Source organism: Necator americanus, chromosome IV, assembly GCF_031761385.1.
Source record: "Necator americanus strain Aroian chromosome IV, whole genome shotgun sequence".
NCBI lineage: Eukaryota > Metazoa > Nematoda > Chromadorea > Rhabditida > Ancylostomatidae > Necator > Necator americanus.
The window spans coordinates 30,060,970-30,079,084 of NC_087374.1; the positions used below are offsets into that span (position 1 = coordinate 30,060,970).

The 18,115-nt window shown below is 39.6% G+C and overlaps 3 protein-coding genes across 3 annotated transcripts; all 3 read right to left on the minus strand.

Moving 5' to 3' along the window:
• Window positions 1–488: 488 nt before the first annotated feature.
• Window positions 489–833, minus strand: RB195_003212 (uncharacterized protein; the record flags this gene model as incomplete). Its single annotated transcript, XM_064200773.1, has 1 exon — window positions 489–833. One exon carries the CDS (start codon window positions 831–833, stop codon window positions 489–491), a length of 345 nt encoding a protein of 114 aa, XP_064056654.1.
• Window positions 834–1,438: 605 nt separating this feature from the next.
• On the minus strand, window positions 1,439–5,189 carry RB195_003213 (uncharacterized protein; the record flags this gene model as incomplete). The annotated part of the gene is made up of 9 exons (XM_064200774.1): window positions 1,439–1,594; window positions 1,655–1,747; window positions 1,804–1,923; window positions 2,003–2,106; window positions 3,346–3,470; window positions 3,526–3,601; window positions 3,735–3,833; window positions 3,908–4,028; window positions 5,055–5,189. 9 exons carry the CDS (start codon window positions 5,187–5,189, stop codon window positions 1,439–1,441), a joined length of 1,029 nt encoding a protein of 342 aa, XP_064056655.1.
• Window positions 5,190–6,945: 1,756 nt separating this feature from the next.
• RB195_003214 (uncharacterized protein) lies at window positions 6,946–11,278 on the minus strand (the record flags this gene model as incomplete). The annotated part of the gene is made up of 4 exons (XM_064200775.1): window positions 6,946–7,464; window positions 8,019–8,166; window positions 10,626–10,806; window positions 11,164–11,278. 4 exons carry the CDS (start codon window positions 11,276–11,278, stop codon window positions 6,946–6,948), a joined length of 963 nt encoding a protein of 320 aa, XP_064056656.1.
• Window positions 11,279–18,115: the final 6,837 nt, after the last annotated feature.

Here is an 18,115-nt window from a genome sequence, read left to right on the forward strand (position 1 = left end):
GCTCATCACAAATTGTGGTTCACTTACATTACCAGTTAATATTGGTTAGCAACAGCCAATGAAGCTTACAGATTCTTGATGCAAACGGCAGAGTCGAAGGGTAGCCAGAAGAGGTGACCGGATTTTCTGATGATGGCTTACAGATGAGTGCACAACGAAGCTAGCGCTCTCAACTTTTCGTAACAGGACTTTTTTCTGTGAATGAGAACCGAGGAGGACACGGTCATTCAACTATCGCACGTCGCTCCTTCTGATCTTGGTCTTTTACAGAGGAACTTGTCCATTGGCAACGTGAAGAAGTTGTCACGATTGGTAGCAGCCGTTATTACTGCCTCACATTGACAATCGAGAAGTCGAAGTCATTGTGCCACGATTCAAGGAAGGTCGAACTTTTACACTTTTACAGAGCAATCACGTGGAATTTGATATGCTATGCAGCTCCGAGAAGATCATTCATGCAGGTTGGACTTCGCCTGGAAATATTTTTCTCACGCTGCAAATGTGAACCCTAAGACAGTTTCGTTAGCGAGATTCTCGTTTTCGCCTTGGTCCAAAATCAAAACCCTCCTGCATTTAAGCTGAGATTTCTCGCCTCTCACCGATGAGATATCGGGATGATTACAGAACGGCTCTGATGTTGGACCAAACTGCTCCACGTCAGAGACGGCAGTGCTCGGCATGCAGGGTACTGAGGCAGAGCGTTTGCTGGAGAGCTTGGTAGATAAATCCCCCGTGCTAAGCGTTCCTGCCGTGGCGAGCTTAGTTTTGCAAACTCGGTCGTTTGCGCAGCAAAATCCATCCAACATAAACTGCGCTTTCACCATTGCTGTCATTTCATTGTAATCCCATACGACGCCCGCAAAAAAATGTTAGTAGTAGAACAAAAAGAAAAAAAATGTAATGTATGTAGAAAAATGTAGCTCGACACTACTGAGTCAGTAAGATGTGAAGTTTGTGATCGCTTACACTCGCTTCCTTCAACAATTACAGGAGGTGATCTATGTCATATTCTTCCCACATCCATGCTTTTTAAGAAAAAGGAAAATCGCGAAGGAAAGTTATAGCTGCGGAGCTACAAAAAGTGTGAGAAACACTTCTTGGTGTTTATTCAAATTCGATTGCAATTCTGCATAACAACAATTCGATCAATAGGAGAATGGTGTGCATAATTCGTAGGGTACATATGTACATTAGGACATAATTTGCTGGACCAGAACTTCAGTGAAGGAATGAACAGAAAAACAAAGTCGTTGTACCGACAGTCTATTTCTAAAAGGAGAATCTACGCGACTAGAAGAGAGTCTTTCTAGAAATCAATAGAATAAAATGTCTAATCGAGGCAGCAGCTAGCATGAAAACTCAAAAATGAAATAAAATCTTTTGTTCCAAAGTGTTACAAAACGAGTGACCAAATAATGCAAGTATTATGTAAAACGTGCTAATCTAACCCATACTCAGTCATTTGCTGGGAACCTCGTGAATATTTCATCAACGCAAATTCCAAGTCCTCCTTCCTGACAGGTTGTCGATTTTTCAAATTTCCCTGGTCTTGCAATGTTGCTTTCGCCCTTGTTAGCACAGCGATGCGACACACCTAAGAATAACCTTTAAAGATAACGAAATAATGTTAACATTGTATGGAAGTTCATCGAACCTCCTTCAAGTCGGAACCAGATAGCCCGACTCCCATGGCAGCAATTTTCTGCAGATCAACGTCATCAGCTAAACGCTCTTCTCGGAGTATGACCTACAAATAAACAGCCAAAGGTAATTTGTCTTGAAGACTTCCTCAGCTCGACTCGCCTTCAAGATCTGCGCCCTCTGTTTTTCAGACGGCACAGGAACTGGGAATCGAGCAGACATCCGTCGCAAAATCGCAGGATCTACATCCTGAGGTCGATTCGTCGCACCCATGACTATTATCTAAACATGTACAGGAATGGAGGAAGAATAACTACCAGATAGAAAAAATTAAAAAGCATTCCCTAGAAATATAACAAACTTGATCATCCGTGGTACAAAATCCATCCCACAAAGACATGAACTGTGCCTTCATCATTGCAGTAGCTTCGTGATCATTTGCTTGACGGTCACGAAGAAATGAGTCTAGACAGATAGAAAGTGAGAAGATAATAAAGGTAATGTTATGACTGCAGTTGTGAAAACCTAGCTTCCAAAAGATCTCGAAGACCATTACGTTTAGTTAACTCTTTTTGTCAAATGTACTTCTAAGTGAGAGTGAGAGTGAGAAGAGAGTAGTGAGAAAATGTGAACATTACACCCATTTGGAATAGAAAACTATGCTAAGCGACTACTAAAAGAAAGATCTTGATCGTGATGCAAACTCAAATACTCAACTTCAAAAATGAGATAAAGGATAGCTGGGCGCACTCACACTTGTATGAATTGACTGCAATAAGATCAAGTTAGTTGAAAAGAATTCAGATGAATTCAGCCTAATTCAGCTGTGAAATACATTTCAAGGGAGTAAAATTGAATGAATATTTGTAGTCGACTCCAAATGTATATAACCGAATGAGGACGTCACGTCTCCTGCAATGCAAGCTCTCTCCTTACACACGCACCATTCTCGCTCTTCCCTATCCATTTGGAAAGGTAACCGGTTGAGAACATTTGGTGTCTAGCTAATCTATGTACGTACTGAATCCGTTCGGGAGCGGGTGTGGCGCAGTTGGTAAGAGGTTCGACTGAAGAATCGACGGTTCGAAACCGCGCGAGTCTCATTTGCACTTGACTATGCATTTCATACCTCCGGGATCGATAAATTGGCTTTGACTATGCATTTCATACCTCCGGGATCGATAAATTGGTATCAGGTATGTCTGGAAGAATAGAAACATTGATTTGACAAATTAGCTGGCTCCCGCTAGTCATCGCATAAGTTTCACACGCGTTCATGACCTCAAACGATTCTGAACTAAACTTGAACGCGTTGGCACATCCTCACAGGGACTTATCAACGCCGTGCACTTTATCCTTCATATCAATTCGCGTGGAATTGTTAACGCGCTCGACTTCAATTTGGAATCACCGACATTTCATGACCTCGCCGATGGTTGACCTATACAGCGAATTGCGATGCATTGAGTCAGTGTGTCTATTCTTCTCAGACAAATCAAGTGGCAATTTATCGATCTCAGAGAGATAGACTTGGTTGTCCTATAGTGGTTCCGAACGAACGACCGTAGAGTCGCAGGCAAATCTCTTACCAACGGCGCCAAATCTCTGGAGACCCTAACGAGAAACAGAACCTATTTAATGCATACGCCTACGACTTCAGACGGGTTTGACGAGTTTGAAGGAAACCCAGATAAGCGAACTCACCAATTTCATCAATGAAAATAATTGTTGGTTGGAACTTTTGGGCGACAGAAAACACAGCAGCTGCCAGCTTTTGAGACTCTCCATACCACTTGTCAGTGAGGTTCGAAACTTGCAAATTTATAAATCTGAATAAAGGAGGCTAGCATATTTCACGGATTAAGGAAAAGTGCTGCGAATTACCTGCAACCTGCGGCTCGAGCGACTGCCTTGGCTAGTAGAGTTTTACCGCATCCTGGCGGTCCATAGAGGAGAATTCCTGAAAATGCAAACCTAAGCAAACTTCTCCAATACTATGATGATGAGGATGATAGGTGCAGCGGCTTCTATACCTTCTGATAGCGGAGATGAACAGCGAAAATTCTATGTTTTCTGAGAACCTCAAATCTTACCCTTTGGAGGACACAGAAGCGAACAATCTGCTTCGGCGGCAATCTGCAGAGGTAAGATTATCCTATCCTTAAGGTCAGCTATGAGTTCGTCACAGCCGCCTAAAAAGAACTCTTTCATCGTCTTCTATGATTCATAGCTTACATTGTCAGATAGCTTTAAAAAATTGATGTACCGATGTCTCCCCACTCAGCTCCAGCGTCCTCGCCCCCAACAAACTGCGTAGCTATTCGCATCTCGTGCTCATTCAGCTCAATTTTTTCACTTAATCCCAATTCACGGAACAGTTGTGCTACCTATAACAAAGAGCCTGGAGATGTCGATTATGTCCATAGAAGTAACAAAATATGAATATATAAATGTATGTAATTTTCATATATATGTACATAAACATATGCATATGAAGTTATAGGACTATAAATTATAGGGAAAAGATAGAGGAAACATATTCCAAATCACAGGTTCGGATCCAGAACTCAAGACCAGTTTTTGATGTGAGCGAACATCAACTAAATTTCAAGATATGAAAAATATAAGTATCATACATCCGAAGTTGAGCAGGGTCAATAGTTAAACGCTCCGGTAAACTTCCCACGCTTTCACCACACTGGAACTCGAACGCGTTGCTTCTAGAAATACTCAAGCCCTACCTCTTGGTGGATCAAACCTACCAAAATTAATTCGCATTTCGCACGAAAGTAATTTGTTATTTTTTTATGCATTGGAGTTCAACTTTTAAAATGGTGTTCTTCAACCTCATATTCTTCATAGTCAATCACTGATTAGTCTCCTAATGTTTCTAAGGAACAGACAAAGTTGATATTGTTAAATGAACTCTCGGAACTGTTTCCCAGACGTTCATTGTCCTACAATGGGCATATTACGCGGAAATTCACCTATTGCACTTTCCTGCTTATAACTCTACTTTGTGAATTCTTCAGACGATTTTTACTATAAGTTTACTTTTCTGAAGCACTAAGAAGGTAATATATATAGTCGGGTCAAAACGACATGAAGCTCGAAGTGATTGCGTAGGCGGTTGCGCTCGAAGTGGCGGAGTGGAGCTAGCGATCGGGATCGAGGTGGGACCATCGCGAACTGCAGAAATGAATGCTGCTAGTAACCCCCTTCATATTAAACGCTATACTCCATCGCGCCGCAACAAGCGCAGCCGCTCACGCAACTGTACAGAGGACAGCACGCAAATTCATGACGCTCTAATCTCAGTGTTATAGTCTCAGTGTCATTTTCCAAATAGACCTATTATTCACTGCCACATTCTAACTGCTCATCAGCAAATATAAGAAATGGTTAGTACTTACTCGTTTCTTTGTTTCCTCTCTGGTGGCGTAATGTGGGTCAATAAACTTGACCATATAACGAACTGTAAAGAAAGACAACGCAGCTGCAGCAGCTAAACGAATGCATAGTGAAATCACTTCCGCACGGTCAGACATCTAACTAAATAAGAAATAGTTCACCCTGTATAAGGAAAGTAACAACGAAGAATACATGGGAAATCGTCAACAGTGTATCTCAATGCGTGAAAAGAAATCAATTGTTAGAAATTGTGTAATCAAAAGTAACAAACATGAAACATGAATCAAATCGATCGCCTGTAAAATAGAGGCCGCAGCGTGATAACAATATATTAAGAAACGTTCTTCAACAGCATTATGGACACTATTTCCATAATGCTGCTTTTTAAACGCTACGTCACATCGTTTCTAATTCTTTCAAATCGTTCTTCAGTGATAAGCGGAATATCAATTCCCGCATTTGAAAACATTCCTGAGACATACGTCAAGTGGAAGATTGACATACACACCGAATTGCTATCCAAGCAATTAATGTGCCCAATTTGAGAATATATTAGAACAAAAACAGGACGTGTGCTTCCAGGGATCGCTACCAAAAGAACGGTGAAGACTAATGTTTGCAGCATTAAATATCCCTCGCCCTCCTACCAAAGCATCATCGACAATTCAATAAGATGGAGGCATATTCTGAGATGGAATTTACAGGAGAACAACACTACTTAGCAAAGACTACAAACGACCATCACTCACATCTACAACTTTCGATAGCAACAGTTAAAAGCAAGAAAAAATATACTAGATATTCTGGAATGCTGTGTATGGTACCTATAGTCATCACCTTTTCAATGTGAAATCTTGGTCAGTTAATGACTCATAGAAGTTCTGAGCTACCTTATTGTCAGTAATGATGATTGAATTTATATTATCGAGTTTGATAAGCTGTACACGATTGTATTGTAGATTGAATATCGCCCCTTTCAGGCTCTGAAGAAGGCGATATAGCCGAAACGTTAGCCAATAAATTTGTTTAACAACCTCGTGTACAGCTTATCAAACTCGATAATAGTAATGATGATTATTCTGAGGAATTTGAAGCTTTGCTACAAATGAAATGACCTAACCACTCATCGTAAAAATTGAAATACAATTTCTCCCTCCTTATCTTAATCTTAATATGAAAATACGCATTGAATCAGATGCCTACAACCATTATGTGAGCAAAGGTAGACTCAGACAAATAATGAAGAGTTGACCCTCACCGATCACTACTGTGTTCTCCACTGTTGTGACCTTTGGCATGTGAACTCTTCCTAACTCCCTCTCACAACTAGATTATGGTAACTTTCAAGTAATGCTAAGACGACAGATAGAATCTAGATGTGAAGAAATCCTGCCAATCTGCATCTATTCGAAATCAATACTAGTTTCCGACGTCATTTTCCCTATATGTTAATGTTTTCACTGACAGTTTATCAAGGAGAGGGTCAATAAGTAAATATCGTGGACATCATGATATCATGACATCACACTCGAAAACCGCGCCACTGTTACCTACGCATCCGTTACCATAACGTACAACTTATTCAACCATTTTTCTCCAATATAAAAGAGTTGTGATCACACATAGTACCTGTGGTCTTTTTTTTTTGAAAAGTCGTTTTTTTGTGTGAGACTAAATAAAGTCATCTCATAATTCTTCAGTGATTTCACAACTATGTATAAGTTTCTCTGCATACAACATTCATAAGATATTCAAAAACTGTACAACTCCAACATCACTTCATTAATTCCAACAAATTAAGCAAACACCAATGCTGGAAATCCACAACTTTAACAAACGGTCTGGTATCAACAGCTTTATCTGTGCGCATAAAAAGTAACAGTAACAAACAACTTAATTTGCACGCACGGACACCTGCCAGACACGTATGACGTTGTCAGTGTATCCAGCGTAAAGTGTCTGTCCGTCTTGAGACCAGGCCAGTGAAACACACTGGGGAGCGGTAGAGCTCTTTCCAGTGATTTCAGGCTTGAGTTCCTCAATTTCGCGCTTGTCCTCCAAATCCCAAATCTTGATAACAGGGCCAACAGCAGCACACAACCAATATCGGTTGGGAGAGAATGCCATTGCGTGGATAACGTCATTACCATTAAGTGTGTACAAGTGCTTGCCCTCATTCAGATCCCACAACATGGCTTGTCCATCCTTGCCACCGGAAGCGCAAAGCGAGCCGTCAGGAGATACGGTTACAGTGCTAACGTAGCCGGTATGTCCGATGTGGTTGGTCTTCAGACGGCAGTTACCAAGATTCCAGACCTTGACAATCTTGTCCCAACCAGCAGAGACGATCACAGGATCACGAGTAGAGGGTGAAAATCGAACAGTGGATACCCAGTCGGTGTGACAATCCTCCTGAAAAAAATGATTGTTCAAAAAAGTGCATGAGTATGTAGTTGTTGTTTAAGGTGTAGAACTAAAACTGATAAGGGAAGCTTTTTTGCGCTCTTAAAATGTATAAACACTGTTACACATAAGAAAAGAGTAAAGTTGACGGAAGTTTTTTTTTATTCACGCGTGACAGTAAAGCCTTGGCTCAAAGGAGCTCTAGAGTTTGGTAACAACAACACCATAATAGACTAAATAAAGTGAAGAAGAAGAGTTTAAGGCTCAAAGTTTTCAAAAAAAAAACGCTATTAATTGAGATACCTCATCCATCAACCGACCAAAAAGAAGAAATCAAAACAAAAATTTGAAGAGTGAAATAATTGCAAGAAATGCAGTAAAGTTTAGAGCCTCAAAATGTAGCCCATACATTCATGTACTCAACGTTTTGTATAATATTATCATTATTACATTTAATAGTGTATTTTCGCCACCAATTCCAAGGATGCTACGTAAAATAAAGCAAAGACATCAATCCAAAATCACAAAGAAAACGAAAATATCAAAGAAAACAATTAACTTACAGTGATGGTGTACTTGCACTGAGCTAGGGTGTTCCAGAGCTTGATTGAGCGATCACGAGATCCTGAAACGATCTGACGGTTGTCGGCGGAGAATGCCACCGAAAGCACGTCCTTCGTGTGTGACGAAAACTGGCGGGTAGACTGTCCACTGAAATGGATATACGCCGAAATACAATATGTATACGTCTGTTTTTTTTTTTTTTTTTTTTTTTGAGAGAGAGGAAGAGAGGGCTGAGAGCTGGGCTGCGGAAAATGTAACAAAAAGGTGGCAAAAATATTGGGTAGTTCAATTTTGTGAAAACACTTGTTTGATAATCCACATTAATGAATAAAAACTCATCCACGTCCACATTCCCCAACTTATAAAACTTTTCAATCAAATTTTGTGCCTAGTTCAAACAAAGAAAGTCTGCTGCTTCAGGGAGAACATATCTTAATCTGATTTAATACCAGACCAAAAAAAGTTTTTTTTTTTTTTGAAAGCTTGAATATAGTTTTGTGGTTGAACACAAGTAAAGAAACTTGAAGGAAGTTCAAGTAAGATGGTTCCTCAAGATTGTTCAAATTGTTGTTCAAAAGATTGTTCAATTCAAAGTGTTATGTTCGGAATCATCATGTCATGCAGATTTCTGCAAAACCACGAAAACAAAAACACGCTAACTGCAAGCTTCCAAGACGGTAACGAATGGAATAAAAAAAAGGATAATTCGTGTTCAGTACATCAGATTATCCCATTGGGCAAAAGCATAGCCCTCACAGAATAATGAACTAAAAAAGTGAGACACAATAAAAATCTATAATAAAGCAAGGTGAACAGTAACAAATGGAACCGTTTCCACAAAAAAAATCTACAAAAAGGTGTTCCACCGTTAAATCCTAAAGGAGTACTAGGACCTCATTCACAGATCGGCAGCGGAATACGTAAAAAATAATAATAATATATAAAAAAATCCTTTCAGATAACAATTTAGAATACAAGACTATTTTTGCTTTTTATACCTCTAACATTTAAAAAAAAACCTGCAAGCTACTTTTCTTAGTACGTTAAAAATGAAACACATCCCAACGTTCTGATTTTGAGTTCTAGTTATTGTTACAAACCTTCTGCATGGAGCCTCATAATTAACAAGGGAACAAGTTAATCACGTACATAAAATCCAACTTGTGTCCGATGTCTCTTTATTTTTTTGTGGCCAACCGACCAAAAGTGAAGGAGGTTAGAGCAGCAGCTCCGACTATCGCATGCATGTCAATAATCACGTCGGAAACTACCGGTGAGGATCACTAACAAAGCCGTACTGTCATTTCTAAACTTTTTTGAACCTCGAGTTTTTTAAAACTCGAACAGTGTTAGTGTGAATGGATCAATCATATAGGTAATCATTATCGGATATTATATGGCAAGTGGATGCGACGACTTCCTCACTGCATTGTATTTAGTATTACGATTATACGAAAAACAACTCTTTAAAAACATGTATCACATTGGGAGAGCAAAATTCATCGTCAGAGTCGAAAACTCATGGTCACGATGCGAAATAAAACCTTTCTGGTAGAAACTTTTATGAAAATCACAATGCAAGCTCAATACGGTATGATCGTCCCAGTAAATAACACTGTATGTAGCAGATGTGTCGATAAAATCAGCTTGCAAACCTGATACTGTATCAATTACATTTTGAAAAAACGAAAAGTACAGGAAGTTAAAATCGTCACGTCTGCAACACACAGTTACTTTCGTGCCTTGACTTGATATACTAAAAACCATTCCTAGTTCCCCAGATCGTTTGAAGCGAATTCATGTTTCTTTCCACAGTCATCAACATTTCAATTTTTTAACAACAATAGCCTAGTTCTAAGCCAAAAGAATCAAAAATATATCAGAATGATGGACGAAGGTTACTGACTATTTAGGTGACTACATCGTTGACTGAAATATCTTTGTTGCTGGATAAAAAATAACAGAAAAGTTAGAAAGAAACATATGGGACAACCTAATGTATTTAACTACTTATCTATAGGTTCCGTTAGCAAACTGAAGCCTTGCGGCGGCCTACAAGAAATGAAATAACATGAAGCTGATCCCGAAGTAGCAATTCGTGCAGGTGAGCAGATTACAAAAGATTATCAAAAGTCTACAAGTGGAGTAGTATAGGCGTGATTTAGAATTTTAGGATCTTACGCCAGAATTTTAAACTTATCATCAGTAATAGCTAATACGAATTATGTCCTGAAAAGACCAGAAGTAGCTCATTTCAAAACAAACAGCGAAAGCTGAACTATTGATGCAAAGTGGTGGATCAATATTGTTCTAAGTTACATTGAAAGCTACAAAACTATAAGTCAGAACATATCAAAATGGGTTTTATGATTTGAAGCTCAGCCGGCAACGACACGAGGTCCAGAAAACAACTTCCTGAGAAACCGAAACTAAAATCTTAAAGCTGTTGCACTAACCAAACCAACAAATTAACTGAACTCCCGCAAAAGCCACTGAAAACCTCTCAGGAAAAAGATAAAACTGTATTACAGGAAATATAAGAAGGAAGCAGAGAAAAAGAAGACAAACAAAAAGTTGAAGCTCCAAAAAGTCTGGAACAAACTCACGTGGTCAAGTCCCACAGGCGCAAAGTCTTGTCCCAAGATCCGGAGAGAGCAAACTGTCCATCTGAGGAGATGGCGACATCAGACACAAAGTGGTTGTGTCCGGTCAAAGCCTTTACTGGCCGTCCAATTGACTCTCCTTCAGTGGCGATGTTGTCAACATCCCAAAGGATGATAGTGCGATCTGAAGAGAAGTAATGCTGTGCAGAAGCAAAATAAAAGAAAAAGGACAAAGACGCCTCACAAAAATAGCGGTTTTCTAATATTACTCTCGATTAAAAGAAACCCCTAGAAACACTTCCAAGAATTATTATTGAAGCAGAAATGAACAAGGTTTTTATAAAAAGCTACCATTGGAATAGTACAAACATTTGGCACATGAGTGAAAATTGCTCGCAAGCAGTATTCTCAAGAAGTTCACGGTCTTTAACATATTTCTTTCCGTTACATGGAGACATAATGCAGGTTTAGAGGAGTACAAAACGCGAAAAAGTAGAAGCACAAAAAAAAAAACGGTTGAGCCTGGTTTATAAACACCTACCCCGAGAAGAGGAAATAACAGTGGTCTTGTCGTTGCGGGTAAATGTGGCGATTTGAGTGACCCATCCATTGTGGCCCTCAAGGGTGCCTTTCAATTGCATTTGTTCAACCACCATGTTGACCCCGTCCGAGTTGGAACCTTGATCAATTTCTATTAAAATAGTAGTGGATTAGGATCACAAGCCCTTCCGACAAAGTTAAGAGGAAGGAGATAAAAATAATTGGTTCCACAAAGGGAATAACTTTGGGCCTACCACAATATAATGATGAACAATGGCAAAAACATGCAATTAAACGAAAAACAAAACGAACTCCGGCATGTCAGTCCCCTCGAGTAAACCCCAGACGTTAAAAACAAGCCCGTACTCAAAAATACTATATTTCATGTCATAAATACATTTGAAAGAATAGATACATTGAAATGAAACAACTCAATGTATCAAAAATGTGAAATGCCCAAAAATAATTCAGTGCAGTAGATTCAAGGGATTCTGTAGCAAATTGGTCCGTTCCGCTCAGGGCCATACGCCTATGAATCACCTCTGTCCTTTAATAATTACACCATGCGCACTGGGAACGAATCTTGCGGGAAGTAGCTGACACTGTTCATTTCTCTTTTTTTTCAATGTTTAGCGACAACACTTGTGCTGACAACTGGCAAGCGTTGTTCTCCCTGGTTTTTTTTCTCGAACGTGGCGCGGATTAGTCACTTATTCGTTGCAAATCCTCTAATTTAGGTTCCTAGGTGATTTTTTCTGTTTCGCTTAATTTTTTCTTCAAGAATAATGCGTGCGTTACTTTCAGAGTACTGTTTTAGGTTTGGCCTGAGTCGATCTTTAATCCTTTTACATCCATTGCTCGTGCTAAATTAGTTCCGCTATAATTCTTTAACGATTGTTTTCCTGCAGCTTAATTCCCCAGTAATATCCATCGATTCATTTCATTGTTCGTCAGCGGATGGTGAGACACAATAGTAGCTTTCGTATACCGTCCTTGCAGCTGCTGAAACTCCCGTTTTTCGATTTCTTTCCCACGCTTCTCTTCCCTCGAAGTCAGAATTTCCCTCGGAAAACGTAAATGTGCTTTTTGTCGCGTTTCTTCGGGTGCAGAAGAGCCGTTGCTATCTACGATTCGCCCCATTGGATACTGAGGTCGATCTGTGCGAAACAAGTTCGTAAATCATGATCCGTGTAACCAAAAAGTCTCGTACTAAAGTGCGGCTGAGTTCCGTTTTTCTCGAACACTCCTATGACTCTGCAGTTTTTATGTTGGTATGAAGCGGTGCTGATAGGGTGCACATTTCCTAAGAAAACGTCTCGCTTCATCCGAGAAGTCTCAATTTCAACGGTGTCGCTGACAGCTGCCTCTCGTTCCTTAGCACTAATTGAATTAGGGAACTTGAACCATTCTGCGGCATGACTTTACACTCATAGGCGACGGCCTTGTGTTGGCGCTTATAGATAACGCGAGGGAAACCAGCAGATTCTGATTCAGTTGGTCGTAATGACAAATTCCTTCATACTGCCGCACGGGGACTTTTTTTTCAAATTTTATTTGATAGTCTCGAAGCAGCCCTGTGTTTGAAATGGAACCACTTCCAACCTTCTTACTCTCTTCGATAGGTTTCTTTAATAACTAACGTGAAGGATAAGATAATGATTATTATTCTTTATTATGGCCCATTATCTTCAATTTATCTGAACACAGCATATGTTGGTCAGATTAAGGTTGCGAGGCAGTACGGTGCAATTTCTCACCATTTTTCAAATGACTGAATTTGTGTGAACAAAATATTGTCATGAAAAGTTGCGATCCAATAGTTTTTCTCAGGATTGGTTTCTGAATCTCTTCCATTCATGTGTGGCTGCAATTCAAAGGCTTGTCCATAGTAAGGCAGCGTATGCACTTTTCAAATAGAATTGTCGGAAAAGCAATTGTTTCCTTCAAGGATCTCGTTCTGTTCGTGTCCGTGTAGAATGTCTGGTTCTTCTAGTGCCTAAATCTTCATCGTTGAGCAGGTCTTCGACTAATACCGAGCGAATAGCTCCGAATTCAGGGCTCGTAAGCCCCGGCTTGGGTGCGGGTGTTTCGTGCGCGTCTACTTGGAGAGCGCTAATCTGCGTGTTTCGCCCAGCTATTGATCGATCGTGGGGGTCTGACCAGTTCAAGGCGCAAGGCTACCTCCTTCCATCCCTCCCCTCCCACTTCGTCTTCCCCTCGGCAAACACCTGTGTGTTCAAGGATCCGTGCCCCGAAGAGTTTTTTGTTCGATTTTTTCTTCTCACAAGGGAAAAAAACTAGGTCAAAATCGGCGCCGCTTAGATGCGTTGTGTTTTTTGCCATTTTTCATATCACTCCCGCATTAGCTAAATCGTATTTTTCCCCCGTAGTTCTCGTGTCTTTACTCTTTTTCCTTCATCCTTTGGTTTTACATACTATTTTATGTTTTGGGTATGTTGTGTACGTTATGGTTGTGATTTGTGAGTGGGTTTCTCTTTTAAATTGATTTTTAATTCTTCTCCATTTTCAATTCTGTTCCGACATTTAAACATGCGAAAAAATCCCAATAAACAGCATTCACAAGAGAAAAGGCTTTTCAATATGTTATTAACTAATATTTTACACGAATGTGCTTTACGTAAGCTTTTATTCAGTATAAACGTTATAATAATTAGATTAGATATCCTTTTTCATTGTTATCCAATGATTTTGCTTCAAATCAAGCCCTATCGCTATTTTATACTGAAAATCCGAAAATTTCTTTCTGACACTTTCTCCCTGTCAGGCATAGTTAAATGTTGTAATTAGTAACTCGGAGATAGAACGAGGCGGCATTTTCATCGAGACTCGTAAGTGTGTGATGTCTCATAGTCAAGTGAATCATTCGAAGTTATTCTAGGAATTTGCCCCAAATGTGATTTTCATGTTAATTAACGATTGCTAATATTGTGTGACATAACCTTGAATCTTTTTTTTTGCGCAATTCGCTTCTATTTAGAAATACATACTTTTCAATTCTCCATTTCATTCTACCATATCCTTACTTTGTCGAGGTAGTTCACAGCACGAATCACATGAACCGTCAGTGATTTTTTGTGAGGTGTAGAATTATTGGCGTAGTTAACGATTCGAGTTATCACGGGTATTTGGCAAGCTTAGCAACGCTGGCCAAACACTGCCAAGGACGGCGCCATTCGCACATCGTCGTGAAAGAAATGATCCGAAAGAACGAGATTTAGGATTGGATTGTGCTTCGTAGGCTCGAATCTCCTCTCACATCTGAAGGGTAGAGGAAGTTTTTGAGGATTTTTTTCGTTGAAATTCTGGGTAAACTGCGCTTGAGGTAAGTGGGAATGCTTCACTAATGTTCCGTCTTCGTTTCTGTCAGTGCGCATGTTGTTTCTCTACAGAAATTTCAAAGATACAACAATAGCATTACGATCACTATTACGAAGTAGGACGATCGTCTTCAGTCAAATGACTATCGTTCATTGTACACAGCCGCGAATCGTAGTTCGGATATGTGGATCCGTTGCGTATCCGACTTTTTACACGCTTTACAAGCACTTTTTCGATTGTTCTTGACGTGATCGGCGGCAGCGGACAGCAGGATAACTTGCCGATAGATGTAGCGAGTCGGAACTACTTGTCGGAATGAGAAGATTTTCTCATAACTTCTTTTTCTGTACATGAAACATCATTCTCTCATATTATCTCGTCTATACTGCATAACAGCGAATACGACTTCAATTACTTTGTTGCTGTCTGAGTAGTAATTCTTTTTGAACAATACTATTCATTCTGCTTGTCAAGCGTCTTGAGAGTCATCTATCTGTAAACAATTCCAATGTTTTTATCAGTAGTCTGTTTTTGATTTCTTCTTTTGCATGCTTCGTACCTGCTTTGTATACCTTCTTATTCTGAATAGCTCTTCCATATGGAACTTTTTTTTCACATTTTTTAAACTTGCTTTCGTCCAATTTTGCTCTCTCCTCAGCGCTGATTGTTTGGTACTTTTTTATCTTCAATGCGTAGCTTTGAGTTTTCGTACTTTGTTCCCATCGTCTCAATTTTTTTTATCCAGTATTTTACTGTGTTATCTTTTTTTGATAATCGTACTTTTCTAAAATCTTCTAAACGTTTTCAAAAGTACAAATGTAGATTTATAATTGGCTCCAATCTGAAAACAAAAATATTACCTATACTACTATTAATATTAGTATTGATAGTACCCTTATCGATGGGCTATTTCTGTGCTGTTCCTTTTAGTCCATTTACTGATACTAGATGCGAAAAGCACGACTTATTATTAACTTATCGGTTTTATTTTTAGCCAGACTAAGAAATAGGCTTGAAAAGATATCTCGATCTCATTCTCCTCTCCAGTTTTCGTATCCTTTATTTTTGTGCTCTTCTGCTATTACACCTGCTATTGGCGATGAGCGTGGTAACGTGATGTTTTCCAATTTCGATGCTCAAAACAACGGGTTCGCCGCGATTCTGCTTGGGGTGCGCGGCGTCGGGGGTGCGTTTATGGAGCGATTCTTGTTTGACGAGCTCTTGTTCCCCAGATTTTGCGTGCTCGCCCACCGGGTTGCGAGTGTCGTCATTATTCGCACTATCGGTTATTGGGATTCCTCGCTTTTAATGCGAACATGTCAAATGTCGCAGCGGATTGCTCCAATGTTCCGCTTGCACCAAAAGCCCTTCACGCTTCCATTCCAATATTTCGCCTACTAAACGCATAAGGTATTTGAATAAGTACTTGACATTGTGATTGACCTCATAAAGTTCCCTTTTCTCCTTTGATATCTTTGGATACCAAAGCTCGTGTTGGAATCTCTAACTAATCTTACATGATACATCTCATCCGTTGCTGTGTACCACATGTAGGCGAGAGCAGTCGAGTCATAATTGCTTTGTTTTTGCGTGAAATTACCGTTTTTTATTTTTATGGATTTCTCCACTCCAGTTTTTAGAGAAGATAGTTTACCTCCTCTATCCTCTCCGTTCTGCTTTTTCGTGCTATTAGAACTCGGCCTAGAAAGGTTCTAAATAATAAATGAGGCCTTAAACGCAGCAGTTGGCAGTCTTTTTGAATGTTCACATGTACAGGGTGGTTCTGTCCCAAATGTTATTCTGTTGGTGAGATCATTCTGCTTTGTTTTTGCGTGAAATTACCGTTTTTTTTTATTTTTATGGATTTCTCCAGGGTGGGTGTAGTGTAGCGGTTAGAGGTTCCGCTTCCCGCACGATCGATCGGAGGTTCGAATCCGTCCTAGTGCTCACCAAGCTTTTCATTCCTCCGGGGTCGATTAATTGCTACCAGACTTGGTTGGGGGATAAAAGCACTGACGTAACACATCGGCTAGCCCCCACAAGTCATTGTACAGGCCAGTTACACGTTCGTAAACCTCAAACGATTCTGAATTGAAGTGAACGTGGGGGCGCATTGATTAACGTCAAACACTTTATCCTTTATCACTTTATGGATTTCGTCTGCAACAGCGTTTTTGATGTGGCTGTGCTTGTTTTTTGGTTTACCACGGAAACAAAGCAAAGAATGCCTTGCAATCATTGAGTTGCTTAAAAAGATTTTAGTAAAATTCCGATTTGGACCCAATTCACTTTCCGGTCTAGTCTGTATTGGGGAAGAAAAAAATCCCAGAAATAGGTTACAATAATACTGAAAACATGGGAAGTGGCACTGAAGCGAACGTCTCTGAGGCGAAATAACGGTGGAAGAGTGCAGCATTAGAAAAGCTATCGCAAGTGTTATGGTTTTGGTAGAGGCGAATATTTTTCTTCGAAATGATTAGTGGAACTATTTGACGTAATACAGTGTTCTCATGTTACGTATTTGGTTGTTAAATACAATTTGATGTCGTTGTTGTTTTTAATGCAGAACTTTTAACGCGCTTGTGTATACGGCTTTGGACCATTTGGGAAACTGATAATCTAACTTATCCATGCATGAGCAAATCAGTATTTCGACTTCAAATTCATGCGCTACAGCTTTCTTCGAAGCACTGTGTGGATGACGCATTCCTTGCTGGTTGGAATTCGGCAAAGAGAATATTTTTCCACTTCTAAAGAACAGCCATTATATTTTTACGTGTGTAGAGTTCTCTGAACGATGTCGAGGATCGCAGCAAAGCATACGAAGGGGATAATTATGAAGTACGATTTGTTATGTTCGCAGTCCAGAACCTTGATATCTTAATATTAATGCTCTTCATCTGAATTGTTGCCTAACATACTGAACCACCCCATCCATTCCTCTCCAAAGCTGCGTAATCGATTGCTCCATTCATGTCGTGAAGCATCAACTAGGATTATTGAAGGAGCTGCTATTGTCCTTTCTTTAGGATTCTTCCAGACAAAAAAATCTGGAGTTACTGGAACAGTCGAAAATGTCGTACTACTATTATTATGAAGTTTTCCGCTTATTCTGAGTTTTAATTCACTTAGTTTAGTGAAAATGGTTGGTAGAAAAATTTCACGTGTAAATTCTGATACATGCTGATTGGACGTGATAGAATTTCGTATTTCGAACCCACTGAGATATAGTTTCATACGTGAAGCGAAAAGCGCACATACTGTATTCTAGACTTGATTCTTCTTTTTTTCCATTTTCTACTCAGAAACACATCCAGTTGAGGGGGAATAGTGGAAGAATATTCGATGAAGTATGAGGTTTGAGAAGTCTTTTCGGTATTTTTTGAATGCTTCATATTTTCTTGTAGCACAGTGTTCATTCAAAATCTTTAAGCTTTATGATGAAGTCATATTAAATGTTCCTTTAGTTCACTTACTGAAGGAATATTAAATACTACAAATTGGGTGTTTCAGTATTGGTAAGAAAACGATATACAGCAACTTGGACTGCGTAACTTCAAAAAATTAATAGTTCTAAATCTAATTGTCCAAGCGTCCTCATCTACTGCGTCAGC